Here is a 22055-nt window from a genome sequence, read left to right as displayed (position 1 = left end):
CACACACACATATGTGTGTGTTGGGGGATGGGCAATACAGCCACAATGAGATGGAAAGTCAATGGCAGCAAGCATCCTGGTATTTATGATCTCGCAGGTCTGCAGAGGAATAAGCTAAACACGGCCTTTCTAATCGCAGTTAATGGATCATGTTTGAAAAAATATATATTTTCAAAAAAATCTGGCATTACTCATGTTTCATAAAGAGTAATATGATTCTGTTCGTTAATAATAAATTTGATGTTCTCTGGGGAAAAAAAAACAAGGGCAGAATATGAAACAGTGCAAAAAAACTATTCAGAATAGTTTACTTGCAACTCCGATTTAAAAATGTGACTACATTTGCTGATCACACAGTGGGTGGACGGGCACCTGTGGTCTCGATGATCACACCTACGGTGATCAGACCAGACCTCTTTCTGAGCAGGAAATCAACCGCATGGCAGACATCCCCTGAGACGGCGACTGGTGAGGTGGCTTTTGACCTGTGCCTGCCCTGCAGTGGCTTCAACGTTGGTGGAGGTGCCTGGGAAGCATGGGAAGACCCCACCCTCCACCTATTTTGATGATATTGGAGTCCCTAGAGGCATCCCAGATGATTATAAAACCCGCCATCAAATTACCGCAGAGTCTTTTCTTATGGGTGACCACAAATAAAAATGTTGATTTCATCAAATACCGTCATGACCAAATTCAAAGACTGGTGACTTTCAACTCCCATTTGGCAGTGGGTGTCCATGAGCAATTGTCAGCTACCTCTCTTATGGAGTTCCAAAATAGGCTCGTCCTCGATAGTATGTTAGCAGAAGAAGGTGGTGCCTGCTCTCGTATCAAAGGCCGCTGTTGCACGATCATCAGATGGAAAGATCACCAAAGCCATGGAAGGCTCGCGAGCCCATACATTCATCCATTTTCCGATCCGAGAAGATCAAAAGAGGATTAATGGGTTATGGAAAGACTGTTTAAGCGCAGATAATTAAAATTGTGTCATTTAATTCATGGTTTGGTTTATGCTTATACAAGAAAGATGAAGAGTGTCCAGTTTTGTGTGTAAAAAAAACGTACATTCACACTTGCTCAGCAAGTGTGTATGTACGTGTCAGGGGAGGAGGGGGGGGGGGGGAGTGTGAAAGGCAGGTAATGCCTGTTGAGAAGTTGCTGTGAATGAAGTGAATCAGCGACCGTAGGACCGGCTTGAGCTCGTCTAGTAATCATTCAAGGCTAATATTGACTTCGACGATGACCCAGAGCTCTGCTGGAGGCATTAGAATCCTCTGACAAGTGGAAAGAAATTGGTGAAGTTACTTTGTCGTTGATTAAGTCCTCCTTGCATAAAAAAAAGCATTAAAGAACCAGTAATTCTTAAACAGGGACATTTTATTCAGGTTGCATCAACATATAATAAAACATCATCAAACTTTAGTTCTATTCAAAGCGTGGATCAGACTGGCAACACTTTGTATTAATTCGTCCGCACGGAGTAGCTCTCACTTCCAACAAAATTGATGACCCTTGACCGATGGTAAAACGGCTTTCTTCTCAGTCCTGCCAAAGCTGGATTGAGCCAAAGATTGAGCATGTGCAGGTGATGTGAATTCATAAAGCAGTCGTCATGACTTGTGGCGGTCATATCCAAATATTAGCATTCATGCAGCATGCGTCCTGCAGCTTGGAAGACGTCCAGAGACACAAAGCACCTGAGGTGTCTGTGGCTCAGCTGGCATAAGACCTCAGCCAATTATTGTTGTCTATGTCTGTGTGTGAGAACTCCGCCTCACTCACGCACGCACGCACGCACAAGGAGCAACATGTGATGTGCAGCTGCTGTCGTGATATCATCTTCGTCATCATCATCATCACTGAGTCAGGCACACACAAAATACAGCACGGATTTCTGCACTGCTGCTATCACAGCCAATGAGTCAAACTTCCACGCATGGCATGCCCATTCACATCAATGCACACCATGCGAGGCGATCGTTTCAAATCGCACACAGTGTTTCAGTTCAAACTCAACGAGTGGAAGACAAGTGAATGATTGAAAGCACGTGACTTAGCGCAATGTCACCCGTTGAACTTGGGAGCTTCCGCAGCTCCTTTAAGCAAACATTGGGGAAAATGTCCGGACTTCTATGCTTTCGAACTTATTACATAGGTTCCCTCATCTTTTGGATTTATGGTTTGAACACAACAAACTTGAGCAGGACGTTACAAAGAAACTATTGGATCGGGGACTTCTCTACCAGCCCATCACTTCGCCGGATTTGCCAATTGCTTTACAACTGGAGAGGTGGTGTCGGAAGTGAGGGTGAGTACATGAAAGCAGGGAGAGCACAAAAGACAGGCTAAGCTATCCGCTAACCCAGATAGACCCGCAGTATCAACCTTTGTTTGCTCATCCAATGTTTGCTCACTGGACGAAATAAAAGGCAGTTGACAACTTCTGAGATCCGTGCAGCATAACAGAATCAAGGTTACCTAAGAAAATCCGGGAATCTGCAATCCAGCTAGCAGGGCAATCACACGATCAGACAGATGGCGTCTCAACTCGTGGCTAAGGGAGTGTACGGGTACTTCAGTGATGACTGCTGCTGGAGTGCAGCAGTTGTGTACAAACAGTGTCCTCCGCAAGTGGAGGTTATCGTTAAGTGCCAACCTTTCTACCTTTGCTGGCCTTTTACATCAATTCTGCTGATTGCAGGTTACACCCTAATTGCTAAAAGGAGCAGAGGAAGCGCTCTTTCAGCCGACACACCCGAGACGATTTTCACATCACAGCTGATGACTTCCAACCAGGTAGATCTAAAGGACTCAGAACCGTGAGGCAGATGTGATTAGCACTCTCTCACCAAGTCATTTCTTTTTATTTCTATGCTGGTGTGTCAAAACTTGCCCTTAAATAAAATCAGTTCTTGGCACAAAAAAAAAGGTTGTGGAGCGCTGCACTCTCGTGCTTCTCCTGGCACTTTTTTGTCCAATTACTGGAGGATTCTCATTAGAAGGAACCATGTATTGACTTTGCATTCAATGTAAATGATAGATGAATGGCGAGTAAAGTTCACAGACGCCTTTATACACCCACGGCTAACTTTAAACCTCGCATGGCCACGCTGTTTGCTTTAGCTTTCTGGACGCAGTCAGTCAGTCAATGGTCAGCAGGAAGCGTGGGTGCAGAACGAGGGAATACCTCAGAGAGGAGACGGCCGCAGAAAGGAGTCATTCAAAGCTGGAACGACAAATAGGTGAGGCTGTTTACGCACGCTGTGTTGATTTAACTGGGCTGTTTGGCTTGGTGGCTCCTTGGGCATCTTGGAATAAATCTGCAGCATGCCTGCGTAATCGGGCTTCATAAAACAATATCAAAACTGTTTTTGCTGGTTGGAGGTGAATGTCTTTTACTGGAATGTGATGAGATACGTTAGCGGCTCAGGTCACGGGCGCAAATTGAGATGCTCAGACAAATTTTTTATTTGGGCAAAATCGCTTCGATAACTTATCGCCACCGTGTACTGCACTCCAGTCGGACTTCTAACCAAAGTGTCCGGGAAAAATTTGTCTCTAAAACAGCGTGAAGCTTCAAATAGCCAACTGCTGTTGTATGTGACGTCACTCACAAAATGTACCGGTAGCTGAAATGACATTTGAGGAATCTGAGGTACACTGGAAAATCCAAATCTTTTCGTGCAACGACCCGCAAAGGAGGATGACGACCCATCCAGAGCCAGAGCAGTTTCAGACAGGGAGTTTCACAATTCATACTAGCTCGCTTGAGTTCACGGTTGTAGATATCCAATTTTACCCTTACCTGCACACCCGTGACCCTCTTGAAAAATGAGCGGTTCGGAAAATGGACGAATGGATGGCTAGGGTATAAATTTAATCCTTTCATGCACCCTGTAACCTGATAACATAATAAATTGTCCACTGTCCTAAACGCTGTCCCTGAAAGGGTTCAAATAGCTTCCCATCGCCTCCAACGATAGTCATATTGTATGTGGCCAAAAGTTCTAAAAATTGAATGGTCTTCAAATGTCACAGTCAGTGTTTATTGGAACAAGCATGAGAACACAAATGTCATGGTTCTCTTTGTGGCCAAAAGATGGCACTGTAGGTGCACACCGGTCACTCCACCCTGTGCCTCCCTGCCACCATCATGCAAAGCGTGACAGAATGACCGGACCAAACTGGACGCTGCAGGACCAGAGGCCTGGTCCCACAGCCACCCATTCCTGTTCCCGGCGAGGCAAGTGTTGGCGTCGCCCTCCGTTCCTGTTCCCCGGCGAGGCGAGGGTTGCCGTCGCCTTCCGTTGCCCGGCAAAGCAAGATTATGGATTACTTTGGGACGTCTGGGATCTGTCCCTTGAGGGAGGGGTACTGTTATGGTTGTTTGTGGCCAACAGGTGGCACTGTAGTAGCTGTTGCTGTGTGCACGTGTCATATTTTGTTTTCTGTCTTAGGCATTTGCTACTTTGATTTTTTGTGAGTTTGTTGGACTTTATTTGAGTGAGATTTTGAGTTAGTTTCTCCAGTGTATTCCTGTTTACATTTTGTTAAATACATCTTGGTCACTCCACCCTGCTCCTCCCTGCCTTTTTGCTTTTTGGGGTCCTCTGCACTACCATCATGCAAAACATGACAACAAATTGTTAAAATGGACGAAAATAGTGACCAAAAAGCAATCCTGCACAACATGGGATAAGCTGGGCTACTAGAAGAACATGCATGAACTCCACAAACAAAGGATGGGCGGATCAGAGGTTTGACCCTGGAACCTTAGAACAATCAGGCCAGCAACTGGACCAAAGATTTGTTTCTGTCCTGCCTGCTCAGTACAATCCACCCAACAGGAGCACCTGAGCCAAAATTTGAACTGTGGACCAACTAACTGTTTGACAGACGTGCCAACAGTCCTATTGGCAAAACGCTTTACCCATAAAGGTTCCAGTGTGAAACCTTGACAATACTTTGTAATAGCTGACCAGTGACTGATTTGTGGCACGTTGATTTATTTGACAGCATACGCCATCCTCCCAACAAAAACAAGTATTTAGTTAAACATTTTCCCTGGACCATGTCAACTATTTGCTCCATCAACATCTTTTCTGACGCACATTGCTACTCTCGATACATATTTGGCAAGGCACGCCAGCAGGACGCTCGCCGGTAAAGAAACATCGCGCTATCTCCGCTGGCAACAGTGAGTGATAACCTGCAGCCGAGCAAAGCGGGTTATGCACCGGGGGACGCTCGGCTTTCGACGCACAAACACAGGCCTCGTTTGTCACGCACAAGGGCCGGATTCATGGGGCGCCTTGACATTTTTGTCTTGCGGCCTCGTGAGGATAAGCGGGGAAGAGAACGGATGGATGGGCCTTTTCTCTCTCTCTCGCCACGTTCCGAAGCCGAACTGCCAATCTCCCACCGAGCCCTGGAAGAACCAGTGCGGTATTTTGAAGACGTGCACTAAATTGACCGTGCATGAGGGTGAAGAGGGGGGCGGTGGTTGCTGTTGAAATCCTTTTGGCAAGGTTGGAAGCAACCAACTTTGAATGTAGGGGGCACTGAGGCCAAGATGTAGATGCTCAACAGCAGGGGTGTTCAAACTGCGGCCCATCTGCAGCAAACTAAAAATAGTAGCGATGCTCCGATCTAGATACTGGTAGTCGGCACTCATAAAAGTGATACTACACACCATACATTTTCTGGAGAGAAATGAGCCGTGTGAAGATAGTTAACTGCAAATTATGCTCCGGCAAATGTATGATTAATACCGTCACCAGGTCGCAATGCAGGCACTGAATTTCAAGACTTCGCCTGCAAAACTGTAGTGCTGCCGACAAGGCTGAGACGGCACGGCGACCCTACGGGTTGTTTTCTGTGTTGCTTTTAACCATTTCATGCACACTGTAACCTGGTAACATGATAAGCTGTCCACCGTGGTAACCTCTGTCCCTGAAAGTGTTAATGTCACACTTTGGAGACGGAAACAAAACACTTTTTCCATGTTGAACTAATCTGCAGTTGTTTGGGTTGTGCGATGATCCAGGTAGCCGCATACATCACGGTTTTGGTTTGATGGCAGAAGGGCAGTGAAGTATGGCGGTAAGACATGACTTGACTTGAGATGGTTGCAACAGCCGCGACCTCTTTGTGGCAACTACAAATAATTTTATCATCTGAAATAGTGAAATAGTCCTTTCTGTCAGATTAAAATATTAAAACGTTAACCATGGGAGGAACATTTCTAGTGGGACACATGAGCCATCTCACGTTTTATAGAAAGCTGTGATAGAAGAGCTTTTCAAAAGCATACTGCACATACACACAAAAAAAAACCCCACAACAGTATCAGTAGTAGCTTGGTTTTACGGTGCTTAATAGATCAAAGATGAAGGTCAAGCAGTGCTTGCAACCTGTTTTTTTTTCTTTATGTGCCGACCAGAGAATGAAAGTTGGACACTCTCGCTTCACCTGAGCATGAGTGCCTAGCTTTGGAAGGAGCCTGGGAGTCTGAATCTGTGTTTTCTTGAATACACATTTGGGCTGCCGTTTGTAAAGGTTAGCCTCGCGACATTCAACGTGGCCTTTTGGGTTTAGAGGCAGCAAAGAGCAGACACAACGGCCAAACACTCTGATGGGTCATCACTCTTAGAGATACATAGTTCCTGAATTCTACTTTATTTTTTCAATGTATTTATTTACAACATTCTGGCAACCTTCACTTAAAATAACAAGGGTCCACAAAGTCATGTAAGGAATCATGACCTTCACAGATACAGCTCCTACATCTGCATGAATGTTTCCACAAGGCATTATTCAATGACAATTCAAAGCAAAATTACATATTTAAAAAAATACATTTCCTTACAGCGGGACTCAAAGTGTTGGTCAGACACTTTTATTTAGATTCCATGGTCTCTCCGTAACAATAAAAACTTGCGCATGATTTGTGTTTTGGAACTTTGGCGGTCAAATTCAGACTGCAATGAATTCTGGTTTGGATGATGCATGTCAGGTCATGTGTTTTCGCAGAGGGCACCCAAGGAAAGAACCATCACAGTCGACCTTCGTAGGGCTTCAAAACGGCATAAGAAGGGCACGGTCGAGTGGTGGAAGTAAAAGGAGTAAAAGACGAAGAGAAAGGGAGGGAGGGAGAGGAGCCTGTTACCGCCGGCTGCAGTTCGTCACATGTGGCATGAGAAGGTAAGAACGCGACCAGGAGCAGCAAGGCCAAGTTGCGCCAAGTCACAGAGCCTACAGGAAGCCGCGCTCGACTTGTCACATCACGTCAGTGTTAAAGCTGAGAGGTCACTGCCACCAAGCGATGCCCTCGGCGGTTCCCTTTTCCTCCAGCTCGACGACCAGCCGCCATCTCCAAAGCGACATTAGCATCTTCAGCACGCCCTTACTACGAATAGCTGAATAAGCACGACCCCCACTTACTCGTACCTGATACGTCAGGGCCTCGGTCGTGAAGAAGGATGTCAAGGTGGAAGGGGAAACAGGGAGTAAAACGCCACATCTCCATCTTACCACGCTCCAGCAATCCAATTACTCTCCTCGAACACCACTGTCACGCTGCTGCCCATGTTCTGCAAGCGAATACCTATTCGGGTTCCGCAAAATTTCACCCACGGACGAGTCCATAGAATGTCATTATAAGCGGTGGGACTCTTCATCTCAGTTGCTGTGGTTGGTCCACTGTTGTTCATAGCTGTTGCTCACGGAGGTTCTTCTGATGATGAAAATGTCTACAAATACCATGGCCCGTTGACAGCAAAGGCAGAACTGAGGAGAAAGACAAGAGGAGTTTAAGCCACCTCATTAGGTACACCTGAGTATAAAGGAGTACAAAGAACTAAAAGAACACACGCACTACAAGATAAACCCTTTCAGGCACCCTGTGACCTGATAACATGGTAAGATGCCCCCTGTAGTGACCGCTGTCCCTGAAAGGGTTTAAGCAAAAAGTTTTGACTTTTTCGAGATTCAAGTGATAGTATTCCAAGAAAAATTATGAAGTCATCTTTTAGGGAGAAAAAAAATTGCCAGCCTTCATTGAATTGCCTATTATTTTCAATTACAGTCAGAAAATTATGTATGTATATTTTTGACAAAGCAGTGTCATCATTTACATTAATAAGGCTGAATATGTGTTTAAAGGTGCACATTTTATGAGACTGATGTCAGAGTTTCAAGAGGAACCATATGTTGAAGAAAAACATTGAAGTAGAAGTCAAGAAGTTATTTGTTATTTGAGAATTTAGTCCGATTTTTGAAGGGAAAAACTCCAATATTTACAAGATTGGAGCTGTAGTAGAGAATATGTTTTCAACTTTAAATTGTTCATTTCCAAAATTTAAGTCATTAAAATATGTGGCTGAAATTATAGTATATGAAGATGCCCGATAATGCTAAACGTGCATTGTAGTTTTTAGATAAATTTGTTTCAAATAATAGCATGGAATAAAAGACAAGACACAAAAAAGCCTCACTAAAGAAATGATGCATGGAAACAAGATGCACCTGAGCTAGATTTATATCTCATAGCAAAAGGGCTGAAAATTATGCCCATGTGATAGTCATGTTTTTATTTGATTTAAAAACATATTTTAAAAAAACATAAAATTCCTGCAAATAGATAAATAAAAATTAGGGGTCCACCAATCAATTGGCTGGGATCTGGACTGCTACCGATTTTCTTAGTTTTTGGGGATCGGTGATCAGCCGATCCCAATAAAACTGATCTTGTCCGATTTCATCCCTTTCTTTTTTTTTTGGAAAAAAGTCTGTCAGTCTTCTTCTGCCATGAGACTACTTATAGGCTTTTCATTATTTTTGAGAGAAATACTTGATGTGAAGTTAAACCAACCTGTTTGCATTGTTTCAAAGATATTGTTCAATGAACAATAAAACACGTTTGGTTATGAAACTAAATTCGGGATTGTCGAAAATCAGGATCAGAAGGAAACTTGTGATTGGCGCACCACTGATTAAAATACATTCTATTCAATTTCCTTTATTTCACCAGATGTTTAAAAAATATTGAGGTAAAAAAATCAATGTTCTTACAGTGACTTGAGCAAAAGGGCCAAAATGATTACTTTTTCATTGTAGGGGCTATAAAAAACAAATTGCATATTTCTATTCCAAAGTAAGGAATACATTTAAAAGGGGGAAAAAAAAGATCTTGAAGCCATTTTAGAAGAGTGCTTGAAAAAGTTGCATTGCAGGGTACGTACCGTGGAGATGTTTTGTTGTCTGTAACGCCCTCTTCAGGAGAAAGTTTACTGATGTTGATGCTGGCCTGAGTTTGTACATCCTGTAAAAGTTGCAAACAGTGAACACCTCGGTCTCGATATTTTTTCTCATCTGGCTTGATATTTTTTGTCACCTTGAGTGAGAACTGCTGTATTTTTTCCTCTAACTCCTTGATGGTGTCCTCTTTGTCGGCGACCACTTGGTACAAGTTCTGGATGAGTGTGGTCTGCATGAAGAGTTCGCTGCTCAGCGGCGGGGCCGGGTTCGGCTGGGCCGGCGCGTTCTGCACCTCCAGTTGTTTGCTGAGCTGATTCAGCATCTCCTGCATCTGAGCCTTCTCCTTCTGCGGTGGAAAACAGACACATCACACTGAAGCAGTGTGATTATTCAAAAACTAGTGAAGCAATTACCTGCGCTGTACCGTTGAGACAGCTTTCACTTGGACATCATTTTATTTTATAACTTAGTTTTGATTTTATTTTAAAATGTAAAAACTCAGATACAACTTTTTTTAAACATAAGGAAAATGAACCATTTCAGGAACTGCGGTTACTACAGTGGACACATTATCATCTTATCAGGTTACAGGGTGCATGAAAGGGTTAAAAACCCAATCCCTTCCCCAAAAGGTTAAAGATACAAATAAATTTGGAGGGGGTAGGGGATGAGTTGATGTTAATTTAAGATTACAACTACATCACAACCTTTTAGTATAGGAACACATTACTATCCAACTAAAAGCATGTATCTTACTGGCAACCAGTTGAGGGTGCACCCTGCCTGCTGCCCGAAGACGACCGTCGTGAGGATAAGCACTTCAGATAAGGGAAGGGTGGATACATTACAAATCTTAATATTCAGTTTAATTTTGTTGTTGTTGGGATATCTTATATCCTTTATAAGATATCCTTTATTTCTTATCTTATCTTAATTCAATTCATTTTTAGATGTTGTTGTTGTTGTTGGACAGCACTTAAATGATGAACTATTCTGAGCATTATCCTTACAAATCAGCATGTATTGTATTGTATTTCTTTTTTAATACGCTCTGGGGCTTTCTTTTTCGAATTGCATGAGAGGCCGTACCAAAGGCTTTTGCGGGGCCTCTTAGTGCCCACGAGCCCCAAGCATGCCACCCCCGTGTTAATGCCTTACCAGCAGAGCTTCCACCAGCTCGTCGTCGTGTTTACTTTTAACCAATGCAGCGGATATCTGAGCAGCCTTTTCCTCAGACAGACATTTGATCCTAGCCCTGGAGGCTTCCAGTTTCTTTTTCATGTCTTCGTGTTCTTTCTGAAGAGCTTCATAGCTTGCAGATATTCTCTTGAGAAAATTTAAAAATATCAGGGCAGGGGTTTCACAAAGCAATAACACACTTGTATTGTTAACATACCTCAAATGCTTCCTTCTTCTCCTTCTCCATTGTGCGGATGAAGCTGATGTTTCTGCCCTGAGTTGAAGTTTTAGAAGGTTCCTCTTGCACGCTATGAGCGTTGGACCCTTGCGTCATCGCCTTCTTCAGCTGCTGCTCAAGGTCACGCACCTGTCACACACACACACACACACACACACACACACACACACACACACACACACACACACACACACACACTACACGGTTCAGATCGCCTTTGCCTCACCTGACTTCACACATTTTGTCTGTAGTCTTGGAATCATTTGTGTCATTTCTCTATCTAAAGAGTGGTACTGTGTAACTTGAGCATTTTCCCCGTTGAGACATGGGTCTGACAATGGTAAATATCGTACTTGTTCAATGGCAAATTCTGATGTGTGTGGTCAACACAGAGTTTGGCTAAGTCACAGACATCAGTGTAGGACTTTGTTAGTGGAGTCCAGACCAACAGAAAATCGGGACAAATTGGAGCATGCAGTATTTACTCTCTTAAAATCAATGGTCTGATTATCAGTTGTGTATAAAAATTATCCTGAGGGATTATCCTATAGTGTTTGGTGGGAATTTTCCATCTTCCCACTTTTCTGGAATGTAGCCCAAGGTACTGGACGAGCTAACAGTTAGCCTAGCTTCTTCCATTTTTTTTTCCTTCTGTGTATTGTTCAGCAGTCTTGATGCCCTGTGGGACAATGCTGCCTCTCACAGGTCAGTCTTAATACTGCGGCATAAAATGTTACGATTGTGTGTTGTGTTGTAAGGACATGCAAATCAAGTGTGGGTTTTCTCATATTTGATCATCAATCCATCCTTCCATCCTTCCATCCATCCATTTTGTAATCCGCTTATCCTCAAGAGGGCCACAGGGTGTGCTGGAGCCTATCCCGGCTGTCTTCAGGCAGTAGCCAGGGTATACCCTGAACTGGTTGCCAACCAGTCGCAGGCCACAAATCGACAAACAACCATTTGCGCATCATTTAAGATGTTTAAAATCATTTTGTATGTTCCACGCTTTACCCTTGATTGAAGAGCCAGTATCTGCTGCGCACGTCCTCGAAAGCTTCCCGCACAGCTTAGTAATTGCTGAATGTTGGCGTCTTCCCCAACCTCACTCACGAGAACCTGGAACAAAGTGATTAATGCCACATTAGGATGTTTGGCGATCACAATAGGTGAAATGTTTTGTACCTTCTGAGCCAATTTCAATTCTTGCTTCAGAAACTGAATTTGATTGCGATGCTCGATGACTTTGAGCTGGGCGGAAGATAATTTGTCCTTCAGAGACTTCATCGCCGGATTGTCCTGGTTTCACGGACAAAGCAATCAATCGGTCTAGTTAGGATGATATGATTACACAAAAAAAAAACAACAACAACAAGGTAGATTAGAATTGCTAGGTGTGTGTGTGTGTGTGTGTGTGTGTGTGTGTGTGTGTGTGTGTGTGTGTGTGTGTGTGCGTGCGTGTGTGTGTGTGTGTGTGTGTGTACGAATAATACATTATTCTTAGGAAATTCTTGGAAAAACATTTTCCCATTGAAAATATTAGAAAGACAAAATGGGTTTTATTTTTAAAAAAACAACGTATTGTGTAAAAAAAAATAAATCAGCTATAAAATTGTAAATAACATGCATTCATAAATACATATTAAAAAAGGTAAATAGAATACTTAAAATTACAAATACAAATTCTATTTTATATATGTTTACTGAAGTTCACATATGCACATGCGCACACACACACACACACACACACACACACACACATCTCTCTCTCTCTCTCTATATATATATCCATCCATCCATTTTCCGAACCGCTTGATCCTCACTAGGGTCGCGGGGGGTGCTGGAGCCTATCCCAGCCGTCTTCGGGCAGTAGGCGGGGGACACGCTGAATCGGTTGCCAGCCAATCAACGGGCACACAGAGACGAACAACCATCCACGCTCACACTCACACCTAAGGACAATTTTGAGTGTTCAATCAGCCTGCCACGCATGTTTTTGGAATGTGGGAGGATACCGGACCACCCGGAGAAAACCCACGCAGGCCTGGGGAGAACATGCAAACTCCACACAGAGAGGCCGGAGCTGGAGTCGAACCCGGTACCTCTGCACTGTGAAGCCGACGTGCTAACCACTGGACTACCGGGCTGCTGTAAAAATTAGTGTTACTGTAAAAATGCAAAAAGGACATTTAAAAAGACATGACAGTGGCATCATGGAAAAGTGACTGCGCGTTCAAAAGTGTTCAGGGTCAGAAAATGGATGGATGGATGGATATTATGACCTCAAGGGCATATACTCCAGAGTTCTCATTGTATATCAAGTCAAGTCAAGTCAACAGTATTTATAGAGCACTTTCAAACAGCCATCGCTGCATACAAAGTGCTGTACATGGAGCGATTTAACATACACAATAAACAGTAAGACGAAATGGTAATAAAGGCGGTAGAAAGCACCAAGCAGTAAAATCATGCTGAGTCGAACGCCAAAGAATACAAGTGTGTTTTGAGGAGGGCTTTAAAGATGGGCAGCGAGGAGGCTTGCCGAATGTTCAGTGGGAGGTCATTCCAGAGAGAGGGACCAGCAACAGAAAAGGTTCAATCCCCTCTGAGCCTCAATTTAGTTCTTGGTACTTCTAACAAAGACTGATCCAGAGACCTGAGGCGCCGGGCAGGTGTGTAGGGGCGGATGAGCTCAGAGAGGTAAGGTGGCGCGAGATTATTTAGAGATTTGAAAACAAAGAGGAGGATCTTGAAAATAACTCTAAAATGAATGGGGAGCCAATGAAGGGATGCCAGAGTAGGAGTTATATGCTCCCTCTTACGAGTACCAGTCAAGAGGAGAGCAGCTGCATTCTGGACCAGCTGAAGGCGCTTAATGGAGGACTGGCTGACTCCAAAGTACAGGGCATTACAGTAATCGAGCCGGGATGTGACAAAGGCATGGATTACTGTCTCAAAGTGTTCATGTGAGAGGAAAAGTTTTATTTTGGCCAGCTGTCTAAGGTGAAAGAAGCTGGATTTAACAACGGCACCAATTTGCCGATTGAGTTTGAAATCACTGTTCAGTTTAAGGCCCGAGTTTGAGACCGTTGATTTCAAATAAGGAGACAGGTTATGTATGGTTAGCACCCAAAGAAACTTACCCCATAGTCTTTCAATGAGTTTTGCCTCTGCATTGTGGCATCAGTCTTTTGTCCTGATAGCGAGAGCAGAGCAGCTTGCAGCTGGAGTAAGAAGTAGAGCAAAAATAAAATCAGAGTATTGACATAAATCCATTAAATGACATCAAGCCCAACCTGTTTATCAAGCTCCTTGATTCTATTGCTATTTTGTTTGGATTTAGACCTCTCTCGCTCTACTTCAGATGTCAACTCTCGGTTCTTCTTGGACAACGCCACAATCTTGACGGCGGCCACATCGCCTGCTATGCCCGTCGCACCTAAAATAACACATTTTGTTTTCAATTCAGATACAACATACTTAATTCAGAACAAACATACCTGCCAAGGCCAGCACTCGCTCATCATCCAGTTTCTTCTTCATGAGTTTGATTTCAATGTCCTTTTCAGTGAGCAGTTTTATCAGACAGTCGTTTTCATCCCTCATCTCTCTCAGTTGGTTCAACCAGCTCTCCTGCTGCTGTCTTATAGAAACACAATCATTGACAATGAAAAATGAACAGATTGAAATCACTGCTGTTGTTTTGTTTTGTTTTTCTCAGCATTATTGTGGATACTGTGACTGTGAATATGTAAATAAACATTTGTGTGGCCTGGCTCATCAATAAATTTTGGTATTTGTGACATTTAGAAAGAAAACATTAATCATCCATTAATTTTCTGATGTGCTTATCTTCACAAGGGTCTCAGGGCATGCTGTAGCCTATCCCAGCTGTCTTCAGGCCATAGGTGGGGGAGACCCTGAACCGGTTGCCAGCCAATCCCAGGGTACACATTGATAAACAACCATCTGCAGTAACACGGTCGGAGCCGGAATTGAACATTGCAGCTCTGCATCATGTGGCCGACGCGCTAACCAGTCGACCACGAGGCCGTCAATCAATCAATATAAGTTAATAATTGTGTTGAAAAATGTGTCAAATTTATGTTGAAGTTCTTGTAACTTTCCTGTGTGAAATTTGCATGTTCTCACATGCGGGTTAAATGAATTGATCACTCTAAATCAGGGGTGTCCAAACTTTTTGCCAAGGGGGCCAGATTTTATGTGGTAAAATGTCGGGGGGCCGACCGTGGCTGACATTCTTTACATTGAACAACAATATTGTTCAACAAATTTTAGTAAGCCAGTCTGTTTCACATTTCCATTTTTATTTTAATTTCAACAATCTTAAGAATTTCTTTTGGTTCATTTGAAACAGGAATTTGAAATATGACATATCAGTCAATATAAACACGGAGTGATGTCTTGTTAACTCGTGAGTGATGCCCTCTAGTGTCTAAATGCTATTACCTGTACTCATTTAGTGAATGCTATTACTCATTTAGCCACTAGAGGGAAGCAGTACTCTATGTAACATCACTCACCAGTCTACGAGACCTCAGTCAATGCAACACGTGTTCCATTACGCCCAACCTGCGGGCCAGACGGCACTGATTTTATGACGGGGGCCGAGGGCCGGATGAAATTCGACCGCGGGCCGGATCTGGCCCGCGGGCCGGACTTTGGACATGCCTGCTCTAAATTGTCCCAAAGTGTGATTGTGAGTGTGAATGGTAGTTGCTTGTCTATATGTGCCCTGCGATTGGCTGGCAACAATCATGCCCGCGACCCTTCTGAGAGTAGGGCGGTCGGGAAATGGATGGATGGGTGTTCTAATCTAAATTCTTGCTGTCTCCTGCAGATAATTGTAGTTATTGTCATTGTGAGAAAAAGCGAAATATATCGATAGCTTGATCATTCACTTATTAAATGTGTAAAAAGTTGTTCTGAAGTAAGTGTTTTTCCCCCTTCATAACATTAACTCTAAAAACTTTCCGTAGCTGGCAAATTAGCTGTTTTAACGCTAACACCGACAGACGAGATGAATGTAGTGTTATTTACGTTTGGAAAAAAAATAATTTTATTGGAAAAGTCATGTTAAACTCACTTTTCGTTCTCCCAGTAGGAAGTAGGATTTTGCATTGTGTCTTGCAGGAAAGTGTCCCAAATCGCTGTCCGTTTGTTATTTATAATTAAATTGTTTCCGGGGGAAAAGCGCCCAGTTGGATAGAGCAAGTGTTCATGGCCACTCCTAGTTCGCTTTCGTTGCGCGAAAAGGCATTACCGCTTACTCGCAGAAATGTCAGCCTTTGTTGCGCAAAAGCATTAGTATCACTGTCAGGAATGTTGCCCTTTGTTGCGTATTTGCGAAGGCCGGATGCCCTTTCTTGCGTAATTAGCAAAAGCTAAAAACCATGTGGCTACGTCATATATTTGGTCTAAACAAGTCCCTCCAGTCAGGTATTTTCAAGGAGCTTGAACGCCACAACCTTGCGCAAGAAACGAGCATTTCGCTCAGCTGTGTGCGTGTGTTATTACACATCCACTTACCTGCCAGCCGTCACATGTGCGCGTGTGGGTCAGCCATATTGGAGCGGTACAAATAGTCAGAGATATGAATAAACAGACCATTAAAAAACAGTTTCGCGTTCAACTGGCAAGAGTCAAGGTGAGGATAAATGTACATTTTCTACTTGATTTGAACATGCTATGAATGTACTGAAGCAAGGTGCATATTTTGCATTACAATAATCGCCGGTTACACTACGAAACAAAAATGTCATAAAAAGTATTGTTCATATTATGAATAGCAATGGAAGGGCACTTAATTGTTCTGCCTGTCATACTACGCCGCTGGCATAGATAGATGAACAAAGACGTTAATATATTTGAGCCATAGAAAGTGAAATTGGATGACTTTCCACACCACACTCATGTGCCATGGCAAAGTGGTTGGGAACCACTGCTCACTGTTTTATTTTCAATTTGCATTCTCAACTACCAAAACGCATACAGTACAGTATTGTCAGTAGTCTGTATTTTTTAAGTAATTAGAAGGGAAAAAATCAGCTTCTTGACACATGATAAAGCATTGTTTTACATCATTGTTTAAAGTTATTCATATTAACATATAGAAATGCAGTCCTACATTAGCATCTCATTTTACGTCGTTTAGAATATTTTTGAAAAGTTTACAATCGAGTATAACAATGGGATTCTTTTGAAATCACCTTTTTCTTAATCACTATTTTGACAGATCATCCGATTTGATTTGTCAGCAGTTGTCACTGACTGGAAAGCTGCTTAATTTTATCCTCTAATTGTTTAATGGTGTCTTCTTTGTCAGCGACCACTTGGTACAAGTTCTGGATGAGCATCTTCTGCGTGGAGAGCTCGCTGCTGAGCGATGATCTCGAGCTGGATTGGCTCGGTGTACTCTGCCTGGTGAGGTGGTTCAGCAGTTCCAGCAAGCGACTCTTCTCCTTCTACCACGGAAAGATCGAGACGACTAACATCTCAGCTCAACTCAACATGTTTATTTTCTTCTTACCAATATAGCGTCCACAAGCTCGTCGTCGTGTTTGCTCTTCAGCAGCATAGATGAAATCTGAGCTTTCAGGGTTTTTATGTCAGCAGACAGACATTTGTTCCTTGCTTTGGAAGCATCCAGCTCTTTCCTCACCTGGTCGCGGTCTCGCTGCAAGGATTCATAGCTGTCCGAGAGCCTCTGGAGAAGGATGGACATGTCAGTATATTTCCATTAAAATGTAATCACGACTTACCCACCTGAAAGGCCTCTCTCTTTTCCTTCTCAGCGTTGCGGCTGTAGCCGATGTAACGGCCCCGGCTTTTAAGAAAAATGCCCGATAGTCGTTCTTCGTCCATGTTCAACATGCTCAATGGAGGTGATCTCAGCTGCTGCTCCAGGTCCCGCACCTTGCGTGTCCGGGAAAGGGAACCCAAGGTCCACTTACTCATCATACGGGGTTTAATTTGTCCTAGTCTTGATTCCAGTTAAGTGACCATGCATGACCATGCAAAGTTTCCAATTTTGACATTGTAATTCACGTGAATTTTATTCAACAGTGCAAAATGATTTTTGTTAAAAACTGTTAAACTCATCAAAGAGGTCTGTGAACCAGAATGCTATGGAGGACTATAGGACTAGCTGATACATTAACAAAACAAAGATTTGTTGTTTCAATGTGTTTTCGAGTCAACTCTCACATATAATGTGAAACCATATTTCCTTCTTACCCTTGACTGAAGAGCCAGTATCTGCTGTGCACGTCCTCTAAAGCTTCCTGCACAACTCAGTAGCTGTGAAACGTTGACGTCTTCCCCGACCTCATTTATCAGAACCTGCAACAGATGACATGACAACAAATTAGGTTGTGTGCAAAATGTGTTTGGTAATCACATAAGATGGGGACGCTTTGCACCTTGTGAGCCATTTTTAGCTCCTGCTTAAGAAACTGAACTTGGTTGCGATGCTCTGTGACTTTGAGCTGGGCAGCAGATAATTTATCCTTCAGGGACTTCACCACTGGGTCGTCCTGTTTTGCGGACAAACGATCCGTTATTCTCATTCGGGTGACATGATTAACTTTCAGGAAATTACACGAATGTGCAGTAGAAGCTCTAAGGTGGAACACAACATATTTTCCTTTGGAAAGAAATGAAAAATTAAAATCCACTCTAGCCGACTCATGATGTGCAGGCAATGTTTTAAATAACATTTTGACATTCTTGAATGTTGCACTCTATTTAACATCATTTGAGTGAACTGAACCTCAGTGTCTTGAGATGAGCTTTGCTTCTGGCAATTGGCGTCAGTCTCTTGTCCTGGAGCTGAGCACACAGCAGCCTGTAGCTGTAGTAAGAAAAACGGAAATGAATGACTATTCAGACGCTGCGACGACATGAAACCATACAGAAGACTCACATCCTTCTCGAGCACTTTGATTCTATTGCTGTTTTGTTTGCATTTTGTCCTCTCTCGTTCCACTTCAGCAGTCAGTTCTCGGTTCTTTTTGGACAACTCCACAATCTTGACGGCAGCTGCATCACCTGTCATGCCGGACACACCTAAAAGGCCACAAGCGCCCAACCTTAATCGTGATCAATATGTTGAAGCCGAAATGATAAGGATGCACTGACTGTAATGATTGGGACTCATCTGTACTATTAAGCAGGCTCCAATACTGTGACCGCGATACTACTTTACCACCCTGGAGATAATAATAATAGAGATAATATTGAAGCTAAACACAGATGACAATACTTTGTTGACCAACAGCAAATTATGTTCCGTTAAGAAGTGGATGAAGTTCCGACGAAGGGCTATCCGGCAGGTACCAATGTTCTCAAGCCCTGTCGCCTGTTCCGCTCAACTCGGCTCTTGTCGAGCCAGCCACACTCACGTCATGAAGCCGTGGTAAAGAGAAGTAAAGGACATGGTGTGATGAAGTATCACTTCAGTTGTCCTGTCAGTTTGATTTTACAATTGAGGGTATTTTCAAGAAGCAGCTTTTTTTACTCTTTTAGTTAACACAGAGTTAACATGGCATCCATATTCCTACTTTTTTATTTATTTTATTGATTCTACGCTCTTCCTTTCATTTATGTACTCCTCGAACAGTGTCCTTCACTGTTCAGACTGAGACACCACAACACTGAAATCATTTGTCTAACAGGCTACATTTAAGTAAAACGTATGGCTACACTTCAAAAAACATGCAGTTGGGTGTTAAAACAACACTAATGATAAAGTGTGACAGTGTGGGACGAATAAAGGATATCTTATCTTAAAAAGTTACATATGAGTGGAACTGACGCCATGTTCAAGAAAAGTTTTTTTTTGAACATTTGATTGAAATAAAACATTTTCAGCACAATTGCAAGATCGAATAGCATTACCAAGCATCTGGTCTTTAGGAATCAATGAGTACTGTACTCAAATTTAAGTATTCGGCCCGAAAAAAAAACACATGAGGTAAATCGGTGGATCCTTATAACATTTTATTATCCACGTACCAGCCATGAGAAAGACCTTCTCTTTTTCCCATTTCTTCTTCATGTGTTTGTACTCAAATTCTTTTTCACTCAGCAATTTGAAGAGGCGACCATTGACATCCGTCAGCTCCCTCAGCTGGTCCAACAAACGCTGACGTTCATCCCGTTCAAGTCTACCGGAAGTTGAAAAAACAAAAAGCGAATTAATGCAAGGTAGCGACTGTTATCCTTTTAGACGTTCTCACCTGTCTAGAATGGTGTCTCCTGAAATGTTTTGGCTCACTAAGTCCATATGCTCATTGAGAAATGTATCCTTGGCTTTCATCTTGTCCACTTGCTCTTTTACATTTTCCTGAGGCTCAAGATTGTTCACTCCATTGCTATAGTCCATCTGTGATGCTTCTGTTAAAAGGGCACACAATACTGAATTGCGATATCACACAAACGTAGGGGGGATACATTATTTTTCCTATTTGCTGTGAAAAATATGTTGTGGACACTTGAATTAAATACTGCATGCAGGCTTTTCCTTATTTGAGAGAAACTTAATGTCTCTGTCATGTTGTTTACGATAAATCCTCAACTTAAGGCTCCCATATTGACAGTCATGTTGGCTTCCATGAAAATATCTATCCAACCCATTTTTATACCACTTTTCCTCATGAGCTGGTGCAAATATCAGCAGACTTTTGGCAAATGCCGGATTCACCGAAGGCTGGCCACATCTCAGTCACATAGAAACAACCACTCACATCTTTTGACAATGTCAAGTTTTAATGAACCTAACCTGCATCTTTTTTTTAAATGTATGGGAACAAGCCTGAGTATGCGGAGAAAACCATTGACCAAGGCCAAAGCTGAGATCTGATCTCAAAACTCCCACCACATTTTATATAATAAATCTAGAGTTGAATTTAAGCAACACCAGAATGGTCTTACCAGCCTCAATATTAAGTACACCAGAGTAATATATTGAATTTTGTTAAGGAATTATTCCGCTAGAAGTAGTAGTAGAACATTGTTGATGAATTTCATCTTGCTATGAGAACTATTGACACTAGTCTCTGTCCTGAACATTTGCTTGTACTTAAAACAAAGAGTGTAGGGTGAAGTTGGGGCCCTAATTCCCCTTGAGTGATTAACAGCCCCCTGGCTATCTTCTTTCCGCCTCCCACATCGTAAAAGTCCCTGAAGGCTGTCAAGTGCCTTCGAGGAGTAAACCTAGTCTCAAGGTTTGTGAACCAGCAGATATGGTCTGCACTTTGTCAAAATGCCAACATTGAACTTTGCTTGACTTTCTTTGTTTCAGATTTTTACATAAGGGGAAGGACTGACCGCCCCTAATTAACATAATTAACATACTATGCCTATATGTACGTGTGACTGAAGTTGCTCGGGGCTTCCTGATGAAATCTGAGACTCACAGGAGCCCGAATCGATTCGTGTTGCGTTGTGATAAACTGAAGAAAAGACTACGTGGTGTTGGGTCTTCTTCCACCTTATAGAGAGATAAAAGAATCTGTAACCAAGGAAGGGCCAAGAGCAAATTGACAGCTCCCATTCCTCAACAATTTCAATACATGAGATGCACAAAATTATTTGTAAATTACCATAATGTACAGTAATAATGTACAACCTGTACCAAAATATTCTCAACAACTTTTATGATGCGCTGGGGTTCTACACCATACTACAAAAAAATAGTAAAACGATCCCGAAACGTATTGTTAAATACCTCTAAAACTGTCGCGTATTATTAGACTGTACATTACAAGTATTCGGTTAGTTGTCACGTGATGTATTTCATAAACAACAGTGGCCACTATTAACACTGCGTGAAGGACAATGTTAGATCCCAAAAGCAACGTTTATATATGAAGTGGATTTATACAACTGGAGTATACAATTCACTTACCTTCCATTAGATTAAATATCGCCTTCCTTTACGACAGAGGCTATTTTGCATGGCTTTGTCGAAAAGAAGATTCCCCAAAGGATCGCCTGGACCGCGACTTCAGCATCCATGGCAACGACGCTGACTTGACGAGATCTCGCGAGAACGAAGAGCTGGACCACGCTTTAGCCAACCCGTGTTGCTAAGACCGACTTTGCAAACTTTTATGTAATAATTTACTTTTTTGAAACCCAGTCGACTTGCTATGTGGGTGTAAAAGTCTAGGGCGCTAGTCATCCAAATGGCAGCTGCGGCAGTTTTTATTACGTAATTTCCTCAATCACAGGCCGCACCGAGTCATGATTTTTTTAAATCTCATGTTTTCCCGTCAATCAAAAGCTACAGTGCCATAAAACACTGGTGTCAGTACAACTTGTCGAGAAAATGAAATCACAGCGAATAGCGTTCAAA

At 42.7% G+C, this 22055-nt stretch overlaps 2 protein-coding genes and 1 long non-coding RNA gene across 5 annotated transcripts; 1 reads left to right on the top strand and 2 right to left on the bottom strand.

The window, feature by feature from the left end:
* Positions 1-7026: 7026 nt before the first annotated feature.
* On the bottom strand, positions 7027-15952 carry LOC127616727 (coiled-coil domain-containing protein 13-like). Its single transcript, XM_052088524.1, has 11 exons — positions 15783-15952; positions 14176-14318; positions 13972-14114; positions 13819-13899; positions 11861-11974; positions 11690-11794; positions 10655-10804; positions 10417-10584; positions 9395-9604; positions 9243-9322; positions 7027-7788 (listed from the first exon to the last, which is right to left on the bottom strand). Exons 1-11 carry the CDS (start codon positions 15815-15817, stop codon positions 7752-7754), a joined length of 1266 nt encoding a protein of 421 aa, XP_051944484.1. The 5' UTR covers positions 15818-15952; the 3' UTR covers positions 7027-7751.
* A 98-nt stretch (positions 15953-16050) lies between these two features.
* Positions 16051-19867, top strand: LOC127616793 (uncharacterized). Of its 2 annotated transcripts, none has more exons than XR_007967178.1 (4): positions 16051-16343; positions 17022-17420; positions 17491-17639; positions 19785-19867. It is a non-coding gene; the product is annotated as an uncharacterized LOC127616793 (long non-coding RNA). The 2 variants fall into 2 exon arrangements; XR_007967177.1 differs by having other exon boundaries at positions 17491-17688; positions 19785-19864.
* Positions 16559-21925, bottom strand: LOC127616718 (coiled-coil domain-containing protein 13-like). Of its 2 annotated transcripts, XM_052088512.1 has the most exons (10): positions 21606-21925; positions 19936-20092; positions 19712-19863; positions 18621-18763; positions 18468-18548; positions 18118-18231; positions 17933-18037; positions 17462-17611; positions 17226-17402; positions 16559-17160 (listed from the first exon to the last, which is right to left on the bottom strand). In XM_052088512.1, exons 1-10 carry the CDS (start codon positions 21610-21612, stop codon positions 16960-16962), a joined length of 1287 nt encoding a protein of 428 aa, XP_051944472.1. In that variant the 5' UTR covers positions 21613-21925; the 3' UTR covers positions 16559-16959. The 2 variants fall into 2 exon arrangements, with proteins under 2 accessions (XP_051944472.1, XP_051944471.1); XM_052088511.1 differs by having other exon boundaries at positions 18468-18763.
* Positions 21926-22055: the final 130 nt, after the last annotated feature.

This window comes from Hippocampus zosterae, chromosome 15 (genome assembly GCF_025434085.1).
Source record: "Hippocampus zosterae strain Florida chromosome 15, ASM2543408v3, whole genome shotgun sequence".
In the NCBI taxonomy this organism is placed as follows: domain Eukaryota; kingdom Metazoa; phylum Chordata; class Actinopteri; order Syngnathiformes; family Syngnathidae; genus Hippocampus; species Hippocampus zosterae.
Note: the sequence above shows the minus strand (reverse complement) of the source record. Positions and strands in the feature narration are given on the sequence as shown.

Excerpts from the sequence above, each read along its gene's own strand:
- LOC127616727 (XM_052088524.1), bottom strand. The coding sequence starts at position 15,817 with ATGCAAAATCCTACTTCCTACTGGGAGAACGAAAA. Across the intron at positions 14,319-15,782 it reads TCCTACTGGGAGAACGAAAA|ACAGCAGCAGGAGAGCTGGT; the intron begins GTGAGTTTAACA and ends TGTTTCTATAAG. Across the intron at positions 10,585-10,654 it reads AGAAGAAGGAAGCATTTGAG|AGAATATCTGCAAGCTATGA; the intron begins GTATGTTAACAA and ends AATTTTCTCAAG.
- LOC127616718 (XM_052088511.1), bottom strand. Across the intron at positions 19,864-19,935 it reads GGAGACACCATTCTAGACAG|ACTTGAACGGGATGAACGTC; the intron begins GTGAGAACGTCT and ends AACTTCCGGTAG. Across the intron at positions 17,612-17,932 it reads TACTGGCTCTTCAGTCAAGG|GTGCGGGACCTGGAGCAGCA; the intron begins GTAAGAAGGAAA and ends CGGACACGCAAG.